The sequence below is a fragment of the Polypterus senegalus genome, chromosome 13 (genome assembly GCF_016835505.1).
Source record: "Polypterus senegalus isolate Bchr_013 chromosome 13, ASM1683550v1, whole genome shotgun sequence".
Classification (NCBI taxonomy): domain Eukaryota; kingdom Metazoa; phylum Chordata; class Cladistia; order Polypteriformes; family Polypteridae; genus Polypterus; species Polypterus senegalus.
In genome coordinates this window covers 102,058,331-102,080,509 of record NC_053166.1, presented here as the reverse complement: position 1 = coordinate 102,080,509, position 22,179 = coordinate 102,058,331, and the positions used below count along the sequence as shown (strand labels likewise).

Genomic DNA, 22,179 nt, shown 5'->3' with positions numbered 1-22,179 from the left:
ATGGATGACAGCTATGACAATCTGTCTTTTTTCTTTTTTTCTGTTCTATCGTGGTAAAACATGCAACATCAGTCAGATGAGATTCCCTTCTTTTTCTGAGGTCCAAGGCACACATGTTCCTTATTCCTTGTCACTTCATTCTATGCATTGTACTTCCGGTGAACCTTCATTGATTGTCCTCCCTTATGCACAGAGATCCTGCCCTTACAGATAATGTCAAAGCAAGTTGTGGACTAGTTGGAGCTAGTTGTGGCTTCACAGGAGTGTACGGCCAGCTGCCTCAGACTCACTATAATTATATAAATGAAGGCTGCAACTGAAAATTGCTGGAAAAGTCACTTAATGTGACATAGCCTTAGTAAATCACAACCTGCTGCATCTGAACCCATGTTGTTTGTTCAGCAAATCTCCAGTTCTTGCCATGTTTCGCTCAATGTTATTAATATTACTTTTTATTAATTTACTTGTTATTTGCATTAAGATTACTAATTTATAGTTATTGAGATCTTCCTGTCTTTTATATAACAGGATAATTTTTGCTTTTTCACCAAGCTTATTTTAACTTCACCTGTTTGTTGTCTGGTACAAATCTTGTAATCGATATTTAATCCACTTTGTATTGTCCAAATGACTTGAAATTTTGCACACTTACTCACTTCTGATGACAATACATGAATCAATAACCAGTTTCACTAATTGATCAATTAATCCATGTTAATTAGGAAATGAAATTTTCATATGAAGAATAGTTAAAGATTTCACTAATAGATTGCACTAGAAATGGATATAAATATTAAAGGAAGTGTTAAAATATTGATTACAAAATTTTACTAAAACAAACCCAAGACTAAAAAGTTGAAAATAATATATATATATATATATATATATATATATATATATATATAATATTTAAAAAAAACAAAAACACGCTTATATTAAGTTAAAAAGTGTACTAAAAAGTAAAAAATAAGTCTCTCATACATCACTCGTAAAATAAAAGTGTGGGTGCTTTTCATCAATCAACATTCAAAAAACACTTCTTAAAATCTTAGCAAAAATGCCCACCTTTTATTTTACGAGTGATGTATGAGTGACTTATTTTTTAATTTTTACTACACTTTTTAACTTAATATAAGTTAAGCTTTTTAAAAACTATTTTTTTAGTCCTTAGGAATGTCACCAGTGTGGAGTGACTTTCAAAAAATATCAAGGATTTACATATGTACTCACTAACCTCTTTAAGCACTCAGGAGAAAATATTGGTGATTGTTAGATTTTAGCTTATTTAATCTTAGTAGTAATTCTCCCTCAACAATTTCCAAATTAGTCAATATTTCCTTAGTAGTCTCTGTTACTACTAAGACATTATCTACTTCCTTCTTCTTTTGGCTGCTCCCGTTAGGGGTTGCCACAGCAGATCATCTTCTTCGATATCTTTCTGCCCTCTTCATCTTGTTCTGTTACGCCCATCACCGTCATTATCTACTTCCTCACTTGTGAAAATTTCAGAAAAATGAAAGTTATGGGGTTTTGCAATTTCAATGTCTGTGTATTTAATCCCCTTTTACTGCCCCGATACACTTCACATCTTCCTTAATTATTTTTGTACTATGAAATACTAAAAATATCTTTGGGGCAATTGATCCTAGTCTTTCAACCACCCTTACATCCTGAATTCTATCCTGGTTATTACAAAATGCTAAATCTAGACAGGCTTTCCCTACATTGGTGCTTTAACATATTTTAAGACTGTGTCACTAATTAAATCTAAAACCTCCTTCTTTTGTACTCCACTATTTGCAAGGTTAACCGTAACTAATTTACGGATAATTAAAGTCTCAATGACTATAATGTTCCCCTCAAAAATTGCCTTTTGAATATTGTTAAAAAGATGGATATTGAAATTATTGTCTGCATTGAGGGGTGTATAACACACTCTAAAAATAATCTCTGCATCCCAAAAGCTTTCCTGCAAAATCCAGTAATTCTAACCAAGATGTGGCTCATGACCCATAAATTTTACATAAATGACAACTTCTTCTTTTCTTTTATTGTTTGTACTTCCTAAAAATGTGTAACAATCTATAATTATCCAGATCTTTGTTATTTAGCTATGTTTTCTTTATTGCTAGAATTATAATAATTGTTCTCAGCTACATACAACTCCAACTCACTTGATTTATTTTTGATACTTCTAGCATTAAGACAAACAACTTTAAATGTGTTAGTTATTTTACTGGGCACTTTATCTTTCGGCTAGAATTTTTGTTACTATGCATATTTGTTTTTACACTACTGCATGCACCTTTTTGTACAATTTGAAACCTGCCTTCTCCTTAACTCCCAGGCCCCTTATTCATTAGCTTAAACAATCCTTGACGAACCTACTCAGATGCCACCCTAACACAATGGCACCCCTCCGGTTCAATTGTACCCCATGACAGAGGAACAGGTCTAATTTGTTCCTTTTATCCTACACCAAGATTTGAGCCACATTTTATGCCTTCTAATCTCCACAGTCTTATCTGCACTAGCACATGGCACAGGTAGAACTTCAGAGCAGACTACCTTGTCAGCTTGGCATCTAACTCTTTACATTTATATTGCAGAACTGACAGCCTATCTTTATGTATGTCATTTTTTTCAAAATGGACAATGACAACTGGATCCACCCTTGCTCCTGTCAAGAGCATTTTCTATCCCACCAGTGTACTTGGAAAGCAACACATTGGGTGAGAGTTTCTCTGTCTCTGGAGCAAAATAATCCCTATAATGATTGAGTCCATCATTATCATAACCACTGTGTTTCTGGGGACGGGTTTTGAGTTGGCCCATTCCGCAACAAATTACAATTACCTTTAACTATTCTTTTCTCATTTGTCAGCTTCTGCAGCTGCTTTCTAAGCTTTCTGTCCTGTGTTGAACCCCGCAAACGCTACAGTTTTGAATACAAATATAATTTTCCACTTAACTACATTTGCTCCTGTGAAGGCAAAAAAAAATGTTATAAAAAAAAATGCTAAAGTGAAAAAGCTATGAAAATTCTCAAATGGCTACTTAGTGGAAACCAAAAACAAAGTTTATATGAGCAAAAGTTGTATTTTAATTAACTCTCACACAGCAATAATACAAAAAAAAACAATTTTTCCTCTTCAACTCACAAGAGGCTGGGTGTGTTGCCACACCCACCACATGATGAACCTTCTGGATTGGAACCCAAGTGCAGTGGGTGACACCTCAGTGCCACACTGCAACAGTGTGAGGTTTTTTATGGTGGCTGGAGTGCCAATCCTGCCACCAGCACTGAAGTTTACATCAATACGTCAGTCTCAATCTACAGCCTCCTATATGGCATCTTGACTAAGACAGAGATACAGTAGGCTGATATGGAATTATGTGTGATTATGAGAAAATTTAAATGCTCATACAAGTTGAGCACTTAATCAACCATGAACTGGATGTCTGAGAAAAAGAGGGAACAATTTTTACACCAAAGGAGCAATAAATGCTGAGGCTGGTATGTACAGTAAAGGTTATAAGAAAATCCTTCAAAAAAGGTGCAATACAGAAACAGCTGTCAAGTAAAGTAAGTAAATGTGTAAGACAGTTAACAGAAGAATTACCAGAGCGTACAAAAAAACTCATAGAGCCGTCCCACCTTAAATTGCTTCTCACCTCTCTGTCAGTGTCTTTTGTCCTTTAAATGTGTTGATAAGCAGTAAGAAGTCTGCTATCACATCCCCCACCGGCGAACAGTTTTCTCAGCTCAAGTCTGTTTGCCTTGGTGTCACTGCTTGGAGTTGTACAGAGTGAGAAGTCAAGCAAAATCACACCTTTTATAAATACTATATCGTTATTTGGAACACATGCATTTCATGTGTGTTCTGTGTCTACAACAATCAATGTACATTAAACACATTGTTAAAACAGAAACATTTTTCATGTTTTAGTAATAATTGACAAAATGTAGACATGAAGTTTATAATGTGTTAAGCCTGATTTCCAAATATCAAAGAAACACTTTCACAAAAGGTACAGATATAACAGAACAAGTGTGCTTTTATTCAAAAATATAACTGCAGAAAAACAACATGCGTTAGGGTGTGACATTGACACACATTTGCTACGGCTGCTTGGGTGGCGCAATGGTATCAACTGTTGACTGGGAATCAAAACTTCATGGGTTCGATCCCTGAGGAGTCCATTTTCAGAAGTCAGCTGTTTTTATTCTTACTATTTTAGAATAAAAACATACATTTGATTTCAGTCTTTAACAGCTGGTGTAAATGTATGATACTTGTAAAGGTTAGCTTTGGTTTTTTTATTATTCAGTTTCATTCTATCAGTCGCGTTCACGATCCTACCCTACCCCCCTCCCCCATCTAACACTGCAGTTTTCACATAAAGACACGCTATAGCTCTGCACTCTATAAAACTCCAAGCAACTGACACACAGATAATCAGACTTGAGCTGAGAAAACGGTGGGGGATGTGATAGCAGACTCCTTGATGCTTGCTGCTTATCAACACATTTAAAGGACAAAAGATACTGACGGAGAGGTGAGAAGCGATTTAAGGTGGGATGGATCTATGAGTTTTTTCATAGGCTCTGGTAATTCTAGTGTTAATAACCCAAATCTGTGTAAATACTGTATAGAAAATAAATTAGTCTTTGCAGCATTTACCCTGATTATGTAAGCTTACTTGAAACATTATATGCAGTTAAGCATTATATTTACTTTTTCCAATGAAAATGCAATCAAAATAAGTGTATCACACATAAAGTTAAGTGTTCAGTCTGCACTAACTTGTCTTATCTCGTTAAAGTATTACTGTGAGAAATATCTGACATTATTCTATCTGCACTGAACTTTGTAATACTGACATGCATGTAGTTTTTACCTCCAGGTTGCACCTCAGTGGAATTAAGCCACATGACAGCAGGTTATCTATCCATCCATTATCCAACCCGCTATATCCTAACTACAGGATCACGGGGGTCTGCTATAGCCAGTCCCAGCCAACAAGGCAGGAAACAAACCCGGGCAGGGCACCAGCCCACACACTCTAAGGACAATTTAGAACCGCCAATGCACCTAACCTGCATGTCTTTGGACTGTGGGAGGAAACCCACACAGACGGGGAGAACATGCAAACTCCATGCCGGTAGGACCCGGGAAGCAAACCCGGGTCTCCTAACCACAAGGTTATTTATTGAATATTATATATTTTCATACAGTATATAATGGAGACGGTTAAGCATTAATATGTCAATTATCTGCTCTGTTACAGCATTTCTTAAGGCAGAGCCAAACATCACAGTTGATTTTCATCATAAGCCAACAGGAACAAAGCAGAGGCCCATAAAATGGGTTGTGGGTCCCTGCTGCCACTTTTCACCAAAGCTGAGGAACTTAGGTTTACGTTTAAGTAGACTTTATTAACCTAAAGGGAAATTTGTTTGCAGCATGAAAGTACTAAAACTGAAGACATCGTTACAGACATCCAATAGATTAACAAAGACACATTTGACAACCAAAGCTATTGCATATAAACAAGCACTAAAGATCCCCTCAGTAGCAGACAATGTATTTTCTCCTGCTGTTAAATGTTATATTTTTAACATAAAAATATAATTAAATGTCATACCCATCCTGCTTTATGTAGATATTGTTGTTAATCACAATAGCTCCAATGGAATTGTGTCAAATGCTTTAATAACACAGGCAGCACAGTGGCGCAGTGGCCAGGATTTTGGGATACACTCTACTCTTTGCAAAGGATGCATAGGAATCTTTTATGGCCACAGAGAGTCAGGATCTTGGTTTTGCATCTCAATCCAAAAGACAGCACCATTTTAACAGCACAGTGTTCCTGTTACTGCACTGGGGCATTGGGATTCACATTAACACCAAATGGTAAGGGCCTCCTGCTGGCCTTGTCAACTTTTCCAGTAGCAACCCAAGCTTTTTCTGGTTGGCCTCTGATCCAAGTACTGCCCTGGCCTGAACATGCTTAGCTTCAGAAGAATAACCTGTTCTTAAGCGCATGTGGTATGGATCTATAATAACAAAAGATAGGGATGAGTATAACATAAATGGGTACACATTTTTATGTTTATGTAAAGCAGAATTTAAATGCAAGTCTTCTTCATTTGGATTAAGAGCTACATTTTATTGAGGACATCTGGATTAACATGGAAAGCATTAAGGAAAGAGGCCTTAATATAGAAGTGTGCTATGAACCCCCATTGGAGGAAGAAGTTTCAATTTCCATCCTTTCAAGAATATTAGAAAGACAAGTTTACAGAAGCATATTATACACACTGGGGACTTGAACTACCTAAATATTAACTTGACTAACCTTGCAAGCAGTGGTCGTACAACAGCAGGAATTAAAAGACATAATCAGCGATTGTTTTTTAACACAGTGTGTTAATGCTCAACACAGGTGGAAGCCTGCCTAGATTTAGTATTTTTTAATAACCAGGATGGTCTGAGGTTTTCACATGTGAGGAAGTGGAGAACCTCCCAGTGGTAACAGGGATTATTAAGGAAGTACAGCGGGATTTGGAAATTGTTATGGGAGAAGTAATGTTCAGATTAAATAAGGTCAAAGCAAATAAATCATCACGACTAGAAAATATTTATTCTTGAGTGCTTAAGGAAGTTATTGATCACATACTGTATATATTTTTAGGACGTCACTGGAATATGGCAACTATCATCCCATTATATGAAAAGGGTAATCATGCATTTCCAAGTAACTATAGGCCAGAAAGCTTAACCTCCATCCTTGTTAAATTAATGGAAGGAATTATTAAGGATAAGATTGAGCAACACATGAGAAAAATGGGGAGTTTTACTGATCAGTCAGCATGGGTTTAGAGAAAGAAGGTTGTGTTTTACTAATAGGCTGGAATACTATGAGGAAGCAACAAAAGAATATGATCAGATTGGTGCATTTATCATTTATCTTGACTTTCAGAAAGCATTTGAGAAGTTCCCACATGACAGGTTGGGCATCTAATTGAAAGAGGTGGGAATTCAGGGTGTAGTGTGCAGATGCAAATTTGGCAAAAATACAGACAGAAGAGGATGGACAATCTTTTTAAAATTAGGTGTAGGTAAGAGTGGTGTCTCTCATGGGTTCAGTGATAGAGTTGTTGCTGTTTTATCATATTTAAATTATTTGCATAGGAATATAAATAACAGGCTGGCTCAGTTTGCAGATGATACCATATGAAATTTAATGTGAGCTAATGTAAAGTATTATATGTCGGAAATAAAAATGTTATATTTGAATATATTGTACAATGGGGAGTCTGAAAATTAAAAGTACATCTTATAAGAAGGATTTAGTAGTCTTAGTGGACTTGTCACTATCGAGTTACAGGCAGTGTTCAGAAGCTACTGTATTTTATAGGATACAGAGGGTTATAGAAAGAGTAGAAATCAAAAGAGGTGATGCTCAAACTTTATATTGCACTTGTGAGACCTTATCTGAAGTGTTGTTTACAGTTTTGGAATCCAGGCTATCAAAGTCCTAGAAAAAGTCTAGTCTAGTCTCACTCAAGGACTACATGAGATGCATTTATGAGGAAAGATTAAAATAGCTGAGCCTTTTAAGAAAAAGGAGATAAAGAATTGACAAGATTGAAGAGTTTAAAATTATGAATGGAATTAGTACAGTGGCTCGACACTTACTTTACAATGATTTCAATGAAAACACAGGGTCTTAACCTTGTTAAGACTCAGTTTCATACAATCATTAGGAAGTTTTTTTTCACACAGAGAATCACACATGGAAAAAGTCACAAGGTAGTGTGGTAGACAGTAGAGCTTTAGAGACCTTCAAAAATTGACTTGATGTTGCTTTGAAGGAATTAAGCGAATAGGTCTAGTAAGCTTTGTTGGGCTGAATGGCCTGTTCTCATCTAAATTTTTATAATGTTCTGATGTGCTAATCATCATTAATTCATTCATTAATTTCTGTTAAATAGACCTCTTTACCTAGACTGTCCAACTTTGTATTTCACATTTGAAGGAATGACCTTTCATCTTCAGCATTACCAGCTACTTCACAGTCTGTTTGGGAGCTACAATGCTCAGGATAATATGCACACATGAGCAACCCGTGTGACATGTCAACACACAAGTACCCCTCTCTACCACCTGCAAAACTAGCCATTATTCTAAAAGTTATTACATCAAAATAGGGTATTTAGTATATTATGATACTGTAATAAAGTATTTGTGCAATATTGTAGTCCATACCTCATTTCCTACTTATATGCCCTGCATGAATTATGCCATATTTGATACACAGCTGAACTGCAAACCGAATATGAGCAGATAATAAAGAGAACACAGAATAAAAGGTAAACTGTACATGTTAGAAAATATTAACACTAGAATCCATGAGGCCTACGAAAAAACTTGTAATCCCGGACCACCTTAAATCTGTTCGCACCTCCCCATCAGCATCTTTTGTTTTGTAAACGTGTCAATCAGCACAAGCAGCAAGCAGCCTACTATCCCATATCCCCCACCACCGGCAAAAAGTTCTATCAGCTCAAGTCTTCTTTAACTGCGTGTGAGGTCCTGTTGTATAGGGTAAATAATATATCATTATTTGGAACACATACATTTCATGTGTGTTCCGTGTCTGCAACAGCTGGATGACAGGAAATGCGAGAAATGCAAGAAATGTTGAACAAATACCTAAAATAGAAACTTTGTTATAGTACTGACAACAAAATTGGAAATGGAGTGTATAATGTGTGAAGACTGAAGTCCAAATATCAAATAAACACTTTCACAAAAGGTAGACGTATAACAAAACAAATGTGCTTTTAGTCAAGAATATAAAGAAAATGAAATTGGACTAGGATATTACATGGATACAGCGTGGTGCTGCAATGAGAACTGCTTACTCATAATCAAAAGGTATCGGGATTGAATCCAGGCACCCTCCAAAATTACCCTTTTGAGTAGGAGCAAGCTGCTTGGCTGCTTGTGCTGATCGACACACGTACAAAACAAAAGATGCTGATGGGGAGGTGGGAACGTATTTAATGTGAGCCAGGGATTACGAGTTTTTCGTAGACTTCAGAGATTCTATTGTTAACAAGATATTTCACACATTTCAAATACTTGGCTTTTCTACCATAATTCACCCCCAAATATTCTCCTATTTTGACTGAATCATGTTTTAATAAAAGTGAAAAAAGAAGAACAAAAACAGTATACAAAATAAAAAAATGAAAAAAGGCATGGAATGCACATACCTGTTATGAGACTGGAAATAATGAGAGGAAGAATTAGCATCTTTAGCATTCTCATCAGGATATCTCCAGGAAATGATATCAACATAAGAGAGTTTGAGGTAAGATCAGGAATGTATCGTAGCAAACTGCCAAACACTGCTCCTAGGACTACTCCTAAATAAAGGAGACAAAAAATATTACAAAGAATTTTTCACAGCATACTTCAGCAAACCATGGGACAGAATCTATAATTGATCTTTGAAAAATTTGCTTTAGATTGAAATAACTTCTTTAGTAAGTATTTTTTTAAATATTTAGAGATAACCAATTATTTTATTAGGGGAGTAATTGCTGTTGGCTAATGCACATCCACTAGAGAAATATTAATGTGAAACTAAACACATCACTTAATCAGTCAATATTCTAACTGTATATAAAAAGGTAATGCCTTAAACGAAAGTGTACATAAAATATTTGTTGTTATACAGTGCTTCATTTTAAAGAATAATGTAGTGAGGTGCATTCTTTTATAAAATCTGAAACTGAGTAAGACACAGTGGTTAGAATGTGTTTTATTTCTGAGTTAATAGGTGATAAATAACCCAAGCACTTGGATAATGTTTTCTACGGTTTAGAACCCATGAAGACGTAAAGATTTAATATTGTTTACCAGAGTAATAATGCTGCTTCCTATGCAAACAATAATTTAAATAGGAGTCCAGATGTTTAGGGGTCCAGTCACATGGGGCCTCATGTATAAACTGTGTTTCCATGCTCACATCGCAATGTATAGAACTTACACTTGGCGTAAGCTACGCAAATTTAATGCCAGTTAAATGCTTGGTGGACACAAGTTCTCCACTTGGTTTTGCAAACTGGCAGCACCCAGTGTCAAAGCAGTGCTTTTGTTCCATTGTGGTTTCCCTTTATTTTTTAGATCCACAAACCCTTATGTGACTCTATCAAATACACAAAAATTAACCACATATTGTTTATTAGTTTAAGGCCTCTGATTGTAATTAACTTGTAACAATATAATGGTCCACGGAATGGCCAAACTATTCCAAATACCATAGCTGCTTTAGCATTGTTTCCAATCAGAGTATTTATCCCACTGTATCTGAGTGTGGAATCACAGTTTTACAGCAGCTGATCGGAAAGAGAATTATCAGTATACAGCATCAAGCACTCACTGCCTCAGCCATGTGCACAGTCTATTGAAAATGTCAAACGCTTCAGAGCCTTTCCAGTACGGATCTCGCCATTCAGAAACAGTTTCATCCCAAGACCTATAAACAAACTCAATCACTCCATCAATCAGTCTTTGTAGGACTGTTTGTACTTATTAGTACAATTACCTCACTGTAAACTTGCGATACAGTTATAATGCACAACCTGAGCCACTTTATAAAGTGTGTATTTACATATGATGATATAATTTTTAAGATGAAATGTAGCAAAATATGTTTATTACATTATACAGATAAAATGTTAACATCATTTAAATAATCTACTGTATATTGTTAATAACACTGCACAACAATTTTTTTGTAAAGTCTTGCTTCCTGAAAAGTTTGTGACAGGTACCTACTGTGTATCCACTAATATAGTTTTGGTTTTACTGCATCACATAGGAAATCTGAGAAATAGACATTTATATGTTTACTGACAATAACACATTTAGTCATGTTTATGTTTCGCATAAGCTATTAAATTCAACAGAATTAAAAGTGTTTTGCTCCTGATTTTCTTTTGTATTCAATGTCTGGTGCATCACGTTGCAGTGTCCAACAGTAGTCAGCAAGCATTGACGGATTACAGTTGCCCTGGTATCGTTTCTACACTGTAGCAATGACCTGGTGAAACCTTTAACTGTGTTCATCATTAACATGCTTCAGCAACAGTTCCATATTCTCATATGTTTCTTTCATGTGTGCTGCATAGCCAACAGGTACTGAAGGAATGAAGGATAAACTTTGCCATTGTGTAGCAGAACAGCTTTCAGGCTTAACATTGATGAATCAATGAAGAGATGCCATTCTTTCGGGTTATGATCACAACCCAAGGCCGAGAACAATCCTTCAATGTCACAACAGAAACAGAGACTGTCGACCTGTGCAAAATATTTTTGTTATATCATGATGTCGGCATCAAAACACAGAAATTTTCGTACCTGGGGCCTCATGTATAAACGGTGCATACGCACAGAAATGTTGCGTAAAAACTTTTCCACGTTCAAATCGCGATGTATAAAACCTACACTTGGCGTAAAGCCACGCACTTTTCCACGGTACCTCATGCCTTGTTGTACGCAAGTTCTCCGCTCGGTTTTGCAAACTGGCGGCACCCAGCGTCAAAGCAATGGTACTGTTCCTGTGTGGTTACTCATTATTTTCATGACGCAGCTTTATAAATACACAGAAACTAACCACATATTGTTTATTAGTGTAATGCATTTGATTGTAATTAACTCGTAACAATATAATGGTCCAGGGAACAGCCATAGTATTCCAAATACCATAACTGCTTTAGCGTTGTTACTCTCACTTCTTCTTCTTCTTCTTCTTCTTTAAGCTCCTCCCGTTAGGAGTTGCCACAGCGGATCATCTTTTTCCATACTGCTCTCACTGCACGACTCGGAGTATTTATATCACTGTATCTGAGTGTGAATCACAGCAGCTACAGCTTTAAGGACACGCTGTCTCAGCCACTGCAAAATGTTTTAAAGCCTTTCCTGTACAGACCTCGCGGTTCAGAAACAGTTTAATCCCAAGAACTTTAAATGCACTCAATCAATTGCTCCTTGTAGAATGGTTTGTACTTATAAGTACAATCACCCCCACTGTAAACTTGCACTACAGTTATAATATCTCACAACCTGGGCCACTTTATAAAGCGCGTATTTACATATGATGATGATATCATTTTTAAGGTGAAATGCAGCAAAATATGTTTGTTAAATTATACACATAAAACTTTAACTTCATTTAAATAATCTATATTCTTCACTGGGAGTGTCGTGAAGGATAGAATAATTAAACATGTACTACGAAGATATTTCAATGTTCTTTAAACGCGTTTTGAAGAATCGGCGCTAAGCTTACAGATGGCTTAACTTCTATTACAGAGCTGATTGTGTGGTAATTGAGTATTTGGGGAAAGAAAAGCAAGGACTCTTGGGCGGCTACGTCAATATATATTGAATATAAAACAGAAAGAGAAAATAACAACACAGCTAAAAACGCAGCGACAAATTTCGACAAAAGATAAATGCTTGTCATGAGCACGAGGCTCATGAAACACATGTTTAATAATGTGCTTTAGCTCCTATCATCATGAAAATGACATCACGTATACATCTCAGTATTTTAGTTATTCAGAGAGCTGTAATATCACAAATGTAATGGACTCTGTGTCCAGTTGGAGGAAGAGAGCCAGTTTAAGAAGCAAGTAGTGATTCACACACATAGATCACATACGAGTAGAAGATCAAATACAAAACAAAGCATTTAACATGCTACTTTAATTACGATGTAATTTTGAGAAACTGGTTAATTAAACGATTTTAAGATGAAGTTTATAATGTTCTACTAAATGACAAAATAAACTACGTGATTAAAGTGGAAAATTCGAGATTAAAGTTGACATTTCGTGCTTTTTCCCCACCGTGTGCCTTTTTCTCTGTACCCTAATAAGCTTTCATATGACACTCAGACAGTGGGCTTACAACTCTTCTTTTCACGGCAACTTTGATATGTGACTTCTTTTTATTTCCGGCACTGTGCGATTTTGTGAATGTGAGCTTTCAAGTTTCTCCAACACGCTATGTCACTCGATCAACTTCATTTTGTTGATTATACCACGGTTTATTTGAACAAATAGTATGTTTTTCCTTTGCCTCCACTTGGTATTCGCTGAAATTCTTATATTTTCCCTGTGCTTTTCCCATTGTCTTTTCACAGAAGGCTGCGCTTAAGGGCGATTTATATTGATTTGCATATTCAAATAGGCGTAATTCTGGGAGGATTTTGGGCGTTACAAAATGCGCGTGCACGAGCGTTAGTTTTCACGCTGATCGGGATTTATGTAGCGGAAGAACGTGGAAGTTGGAGTACGCACAGATTCCTGCATCTGGATTTTTCTGTGCGTAAGCACATTTCGGCTTTTGTGCTTACGCCATGTTATAGTGCGAGTTCTACGCACGGCGTTATACATGAGGCCCCTGGTGACAGCAAACACCATTCCTGCAATCTCAAACCCAGCAGCTCTCAGCTTTTGTTTTTGACAGACCCAAATCTCTGACCAAATTGTTCAACTTGGACTGTGTTATCAGATGTGGATTGCCTGATTAGCACGGTTCAAAATCCGGGTCAATGTCACTATCAGTACCCTGCATTGCAGTTTCTTCATCTGGTTTGTCTAAGGTCAAATCCTCTGGTGGTTTTGGAATTGGAAGACTGTCGTCAAGTGGCACGGGTCTCATTGCTGAAGGCAGATTAAGATATTCAATTGACTTCTTGTTTTTGGCAGAGAAACCAGACACATTAGTCAAACAGAAGTAACAGTCCATCACATGGTCTTTCTGTTCTCGCCATATTATCAGAACAGCAAACAGCATCGTCTTTCGAGTGCCTTTGAGTCAGGCTCTCAGACTGACAGCACATGTTGCACAGCAAATGTTAGACGCCCATTCCTTGTCTTGATCACCAATTTTGAAGCCGAAATACAGATGATAAGCTTTCTTCATAAGAGCAGTCATCCAACATCTCTGTGGCGCAAGTGTATATTCGCCACAGATATAGCAGAATCTATCGCGGCTGTTACAACATTGACGAGACATATCGTCCGATACCAAAACGTCTATAGCATCAAGCTTACTTCCTGTTATATTGCTACAGATACTATACTTTACTATACTGACTATACATATACACAGTGACTATCTATATTAACCAAATGAGCAGGATCGGTGTATGCAAGCCACCTTTATAGCATGCTGAGGCAGCGTCAAGCTTGTTCAGACCTGCTCAGGCATGCCCAGGATGTCAACTTCCACAGAACAGCTTCCAACCTGGCCTGATTCCATGCCTGGACATGCCCAGGCTGCACAAACCGTGTTGATAAGTCACTTACGGGAGTGAAAATGTTTGGATAATTATTGTTAATTATAACATTTGCCTGTTATCAGTTTGTTATGTTACAGTGGCAGAGTGACATAGTGACATGGTGGCGCAGTGGTAGCGATGCTGCCTCGCAGTAAGGAGACCCAGGTTCGCTTCCCGGGGCCTCCTTGTCTGGAGTTTGCATGTTCTCCCCATGTCTGCGTGGGTATGTTCTGATTTCTTCCCACAGTCCAAAGACATGCAGGTTAGGTGGATTGGTGATTCTAAATTGTCCTTAGTGTGTGTGTGTCCTGTAGTGGGTTGGTGCCCTGCCTGGGATTGGTTACTGCCTTGTTGTGCCCTGTACTGGCTGGGATTGGCTCCAGCAGACCCCCGTGACCCTGTGATGCATTCAGCGGGTTGGAAAATGGATGGATGGATGGAAGTTTGACACAGGTAAACAAAAAGGGAGGAATAGTTGGCATTGTGCTATAGTAAATGTATTTTAGATTATTTTAAGAACAGCAAATGTGTTTGAATATTTCAGTATTTCTTCAAAGTGACTTTATTTTATATTACTATTACAGTAATCCCTCCTCAATCGCGGGGGTTGCGTTCCAGAACCCACCGCGATTTATGAAAATCCGCGAAGTAGAAACCATATGTTTGTATGGTTATTTTTATATATTTTAAGCCCTTATAAACTCTCCCACAGTGTTAGCATTATTAGAGCCCTCTAGACATGAAATAACACCCTTTAGTCAAAAGTTTAAACTGTGCTCCATGACAAGACAGAGATGACAGTTCTTTCTCACAATTAAAAGAATGCAAACATATCTTCCTCTTCAAAGAATGTGTGCCAGGAGCAGAGAATGTCAGAGAGAGAGCAAAGAAAAGCAAACAATCAAAAAATCAATACGTGCTTTTGGGCTTTTAAGTATGCCGGCACCCGTGAAAGAGCAGCATTTTTTAGAGGAGCGTCCGTATCCTCTAGGCAAACAGCCTCTGTGCAAACAGCCCCTCTGCTCACACCCCCTCTGTCAGGCACAGAGAATGTCAGAGAGAGTGAGTGAGACAGAGAAAAGCAAACAATCAAGCACAGAGCGGAAAGCATATCGTATATCATTGAGGAGTTTTATTTAATATGTAATACATGCTCTGATTGGGTAGCTTCTAAGCCATCTGCCAATAGCGTCCCTTGTATGAAATCAACTGGGCAAACAAACTGAGGAAGCATGTAATTAAAAGACACATTGTCCGCAGAAATCCGCGAACCACTGAAAAATCCATGATATATATTTAGATATGCTTACATTTAAAATCAGCAATGGAGTGAAGCCGCGAAAGTCGAAGCACGATATAGCGAGGGATCACTGTATATATGTTGTGAGGGGTGGCCACAACCATTACCTGGCCGAGACGCCAACAGAATGGAAGGACTGGGGCAAAGAACATTGAAAAGATAATACCTCCCCTGAAACATTAGAAGACAGCCCTCCTGTGAGGCTGTGGCACCACAGATTCCCATAGGGGATGCTAGGAGTTGGAGTTTGGTACAGGATTGCTGGGTTCCAAGGGGGCGACCACGGGTAGCTGCATAGCCCTATAATGAACTTCTACTACACCTGGGAGTGATTCCAGGTAATCTTGATGAAACAGGAACAGCACGGTTATCTTTGATAATGATCTGCCACTCTCCTGCCCACAGACACAGCAAACAGGTAGGGTTGGGAAGTTGATTGAGTGACATAGAGTGTTCAAGAAACTTGCACAGTGCCCAAAATAAAAAAGAAGTTGTGAGATATCATAGTCACCGTGAAAAGATGAGTCGTAGCCCACCATCTGAGAGTCATATGGAAGCTTATTAGGGTACAGAGAAATGACAAAAAATAGGCACACAGTGGCAAAAAAAGCTTGAAATGTCAACTTTAATCTCAAAATTTCCACTTTAATCAAATAGTTTATTTTGTCATTAAAGTAGAACATAATAAACTTCATCTTAAAATCATTTAATTTACTAGTTTCTCAAATCCAATCGTAACTAAAGTAGCACGTTAAACGCTTTATTTTGTATGTGTTATTCTATGTGCTCTGTCACCCCAGTCCCAAAGGTATCATGTCCTAGTGAGCTGAATGACTTCCGCCCTGTCGCTCTAACATCACATGTGATGAAGACCATGGAGAGGCTGCTGATTCACCACCTGAGGCAACAGGTCCGCCACGCCCTCAACCCTCTGCAGTTCGCATACCAGGAGAAGGTGGGAGCGGAGGATGCCATCATCTATACGCAACACCGATCCCTCTCCCACTTGGACAGAGGCAGTGGTGCTGTAAGAATTATGTTTTTGGACTTCTCTAGCACCTTCAACACCATCCAACCTCTACTCCTTAGGTACAAGCTGACAGAGATGGGAGTAGATTCATACCTGGTGGCATGGATTGTGGAATATCTTAGAGACAAACCTCAGTGTGTGCATCTCGGGAACTGCAGGTCTGACATTGTGGTCAGCAACACAGGAGCGCCGCATGGGACTGTACTTTCTCCGGTCCTGTTCAGCCTATATACATCAGACTTCCAATACAACTCGGAGTCCTGCCACATGCAAAAGTTTGCTGATGACACTGCTATTGTAGGCTGCATCAGGAGTGGGCAGGAGGAGGAGTATAGGAAGCTAATCAAGGACTTTGTTAAATGGTGTGACTCAAACCACTTACACCTGAACACCAGCAAGACCAAGGAACTGGTGGTGGATTTTAGGAGGCCCAGGCCCCTCATGGACCACGTGATCATCAGAGGAGACTGTGTGCAGAGGGTACAGACCTATAAATACTGGGAGTGCAGCTGGATGATAAATTGGACTGGACTTAGGTCCAGAGCTGACTATACTTCCTTAGAAGGTTGGCGTCCTTCAACATCTGCAATAAGATGCTGCAGATGTTCTACCAGACGGTTGTGGCGAGTGCCCTCTTGTACACGGTGGTGTGCTGGGGTGGCAGCATAAAGAAGAAGGACGCCTAACACCTGGACAAACTTGTGAGGAAGGCAGGCTCTATTGTAGGAATGATGCTGGACAGTTTAACATCTGTGGCAGAGCACCAGGTCTGAGCAGGCTCCTGTCAATCATGGAGAATCCACTGAATCCACTGAACAGTGTCATCTCCAGGTAGAGGAGCAGCTTCAACGCAGATTCTTTCTATCTATTTATCTATCTACGGATTAATAAAGTATCTATCTATCTATCTCTGTGTGTGAATCACTACGTGCTTCTTAAACAGGCTTTCTCTTCCTCCGACAAGACACAGAATCCATTACATTCATGATATTACAGCTCTTTGAATAAATTAAATATTGAGATGTATCTTGATATTATTTTCATGATGATAAGAATTAAAGCATGTTATTAAACATGGGAACATGGTGGCGCAGTGATAGTGACGAGCCGGTACCCTGTCCAGAGATTGTTCCTGCCTCACGCAAGATGCTTGCTGTGCCGTGCCCTACCTTCGATGAAATTATTTATTGCAGCAGTACTGTCTCTTTCAAATGTACTAAACCCCAATTTCTGTCCTTCCTTTTCTTTCTTCAAGTACCCAATCGCCTCACAATCAGCTCAGAAATAGATGTCAAGCCATCTGTAAGCTTAGAATGCTGATCCTTCAAAACTTGTAAGGAACATTGAAATATCTTCATAGTATGTGTTTAATTATTCCAGCCATTTATCCAGTGACGCACCAGCCCCAGCAAGCATACAGCGCAAGGCAGGAACAATCCCTGAAAGGAGCGCCAGCTCGTCAATACCGCTTTCCACCGTGTTTAATAATTAACAATATAGATTATTTAAATGATGTTAAAATTTTATCTGTATAATAATAATAATAATCTGTATAATCCAGCAGCTCCGTGTATGACTTTATCTTTCTACCTTTTTTCTCTATTTTTCTCTATTTCACTGAACACTCCTACAACTTTCTTTTACAGTATGTGCACTCGTTCCCTGGACACTTTTTACTACTTTTACTGCTATTGTGAATTTCCTCTTGGGATTAATAAAGTATCTATCTATCTATCTATCTATCTATCTATCTATCTATCTATCTATCTATCTATCTATCTAATGTAAAAATCATTTTGCTACATTTAATTTTAAAAATTATATCATTGTATGTAAATATGCGCTTTATAAAGTGGCTCAGGTATGTAATATTACAACTGTAGTGCAAGTTTACAGTGAGGTAATTGTACTTATATGTACAAACACTTCTATAAGGAGCACTTGATGTACTGATTGAGTGCATTTAGAGCTCTTGGGATGAAACTGTTTCTAATCCGCGAGGTCCCTACAGGAAAGGTTTTGAAGTGTTTACCGTATGGGAGCAGTTCAAATAGCGCATGGCTGAGGCAGCTTGTGCTAGATGCTGTATACCAATAATTCTCTTTCTGATCAGCTGCTGGAGAGCTGTGATTCCACACTCAGATACAGTGGGATAAATACTCTGATTGGTGCATTAAGACAAACAACGCTAAAGCAGCTATGGTATTTGGAATAGTTACGGGTTAATTACAATCAGATGCCTTAAACTAATAAACAATATGTGGTTAATTTCATTGGTGTGAGCAAAGTGATTGTCAAAGCTGGGCTCGGCCAGGTGGGAGAGTTGGACATTTGTGTGTCCATCCCCGGGGCAGTAGCGAACATCAAAAGCAAAAGCCTGCAAACTAATAGACAACTGTTCATATCCTTCTGTTTGTACAGTCATTGCAGTGGGGAGAGGTCATTTACTAGGGTAAACCATTGTACCCAGAGGTAGTAACAGAGGGTTTCCACAACCCACTTAGTGGCTAAACACTCCGTTTCAATGGTTGAATAATTACACTCACTGAGCAGCAGTTTCCTGCTGAGAAACATGATGGGGTGTTCTTCTCTCTCAAAGCATTGTGAGAGCACCGCTCCTAAACCGAAAGCGCTTGTATCCATTTGCAGAATAAATCCAGAAAAGTCTGGATTGGGCATAACCAGGAATGAGGATAAAGCGGCTTTTAGGTTCAAAAAGGCTGCTGTCTGAGGTGTTGGTCCAGACAATACTATGATTCTTTCTGCCCTTTGTCAAGTCAGTGATGGAGGTGGCCTGATGTGCAAAATAGGGAATGAATCGCCTGTAGTACCTCAGAAGCCCAAGGAGGGCACAAATCTGCCTGTGTGTTTTGGTATGGGGATATGCAAGCACCTCCCCCACCTTGTCCATTTGATTCTTGAGCAAACCTTTTCCCGTGGAATATCCCAGATAGTGGGTTTCTGATATACCCAGCTCGCATTTCTTAGGGTTGGCCGTCAACCCTTCCAGCCACAATCTGTCAAGCAACACCCAAAGGTGGATGAGATGAGATTACAGGTCATCACTGAAAATGACCACATCGTCAAAATAGGCACCCACAAACATGGAATGGGGACGCAGGACCTGGTCCATCATCCGCTGAAAGGTCAACGGTGCACCATGGAGACCAAAAGGGAGCCTCTGGTAGGCAATATGGGGACAAGTGACAATCTTATGTTCTGCAATTGTCGTTGTGGAAGAATAATTTTTGGGTAACATAGCATTCATCTTAAAGAAATAGCATAAAGGCTTAATAAATGTCAGAAACCTGTTCAGGCACACCAGGGGCCTCATGCATAACGCCGTGCGTAGAATTCGCAATATAACATGACGTAAGCACAAAAGCCGAAATGTGCTTACGCACAGAAAAATCCAGATGCAGGAATCTGTGCATACTCCAACTTCCACGTTCTTCCACTAAATAAATCCTGGTCAGCGTGAAAAGTAACGCACGTGCATGTATTACGGGCCCCACTAGTGGGCCACAGCAACAGAAATGACGAAAGTAGAAAATCCCGAAGTGTATGCGAACTTCGCCTCCACCAGAGGATGAGCTACGTCAACCAGGTCTGGAACTGAACTCCACTGGCCCCCAATGATGACGTAATCCAGGTCTTTGGCCCTGTAAAATAGGTAAAGTGGAGCAGCAATGAGAGCACACCGCTTTCAGTTTGTTGTCCAAGTTGAGTCTCTTTATTCACATTCAATAAAGTCATTATAACCCTGTATATATATTTGACTATTTGACATTCACATTCTCAGGTGTGTTCCTAATAAAGTACTTCTTCATTCCACCAAGAGTCTCAATAAACAAGATCACATACACATGTATATACAGTAAGCAATCCCTAGCCACTAGGGTAATAGAGAAAAAGATTACAGAAACACTGTATTCAAATCAAGCTATTTGCTGTCTTAAATTATATGCAGAGGCACAACTAAACTCTTCATTATATAACCCTTTTTTTTTAAATAACATTTCTAAAGGTATGAAACATCACCATTAATTATTAATCAAAAATCTTCAATGCTACTATTATCATATTTCAAACACTTTCATAACTACCCGTTTCATATTTATACATGTACTAGCAAAATACCCGCGCTTCGCAGCGGAGAAGTAGTGTGTTAAAGAAGCAATGAAAAAGAAAAGGAAACATTTTGAAAATAACGTAACATGATTGTCAATGTAATTGTTTTGTCACTGTTGTGAGTGATGAGTGTTGCTGTCATATATATATATATATATATATATAAATATATATATATATATATATATATATATATATATTTACACACACACACACATAAACATATATATATATACATATCTATACATATACACATACACATATATACATACATATATATATCTACATATATACACATACATATACATACACACATACATACATACACACACATATATATATATATACATACACACACACATATATAAACGTATATATACATATACATACATATCTACATATATACACACACAGCTATTTCAGTATCAGTGCAATACGCTGCTTGTTAAAACGGATAACTCCGCTCTAACGTGCAAGTCTGCGTGGATATTATGAACTATCGTATTTGTTCAAGTTCTATTTAAATTTTAAATAGAAGGAATTTTTATTTAGTCGACAGAAAAATCTTTGGTAGGAATGGTAAAAACAGACAGGAATATTATTCGTGAATAAATCAGCTCAAACCTTAAATAACTTAAAAGAACAAACATTCAAATTTCTTTACTCTTATGTAAATTTATATAAAAAATAAACTTAGATTTTAAATATCCCAAAAGATTTTGCTCTCCATAAAAATATATCCTTTCAAAATTATACAAATTCAAATATGAACATGCTGCATAACAAAACCTGGAAATATAAATAAAATGTGTTCCTTTCAGCAATAACAAATCAAATCATTCAGTTGTCTTTGCTCATATGTCATTTTAGAGCTGGACGCCTGGCATCTATTTTTGGCAACAGGTTCGTTTATGTTTGGTGTGAGGTTCTGTGTTGTGGAGATTCTCAGGATGGATTGCAGGTGCTCATCAGTGAGGCGACTCCTGTGTGCTGTTTTGTTAGTCTTTATCACTGAGAAGAGCTTCTCACACAGATATGTGCTACCAAACATGCACAAGGTTCGAGCCGCATGTAGACGGACTTTTTTTGTTCTTCAAAGTCACCAAAGCGCCGTGCAAACTCAGTGCGCTTGGTTTATCAGCAAAGTGCATATTTGGGAACACCGTAGTGAGGACTTGGTTTAACATTACTTGGCAACAGGGAAAGTTGCACTGGTGCATTTGTGTCTCCCATAAAAGCAACTTCACTTGAAATCACTTTGTGATTGTGCACGGGTAAAAACGTCCGCTGGTGTCAGATTCTTGTTTAATTCTTCTGCTTTCTGTATCTTCTGCATTGCATTCAG

The 22,179-nt window shown here is 38.1% G+C and overlaps 1 protein-coding gene across 1 annotated transcript in view; it reads right to left on the bottom strand.

The window, feature by feature from the left end:
- The window catches only part of LOC120543329 (excitatory amino acid transporter 2-like), a gene marked incomplete at its 3' end in the record, with an annotated part of 393,535 nt that overhangs the window by 354,254 nt on the left and 17,102 nt on the right, over positions 1-22,179 (bottom strand). The window contains exon 2 of the mRNA XM_039776365.1: positions 9,290-9,442. Within this exon, the coding sequence (XP_039632299.1) occupies positions 9,290-9,442 (153 nt within the window). The remainder of the gene's footprint in view (positions 1-9,289; positions 9,443-22,179) is intronic.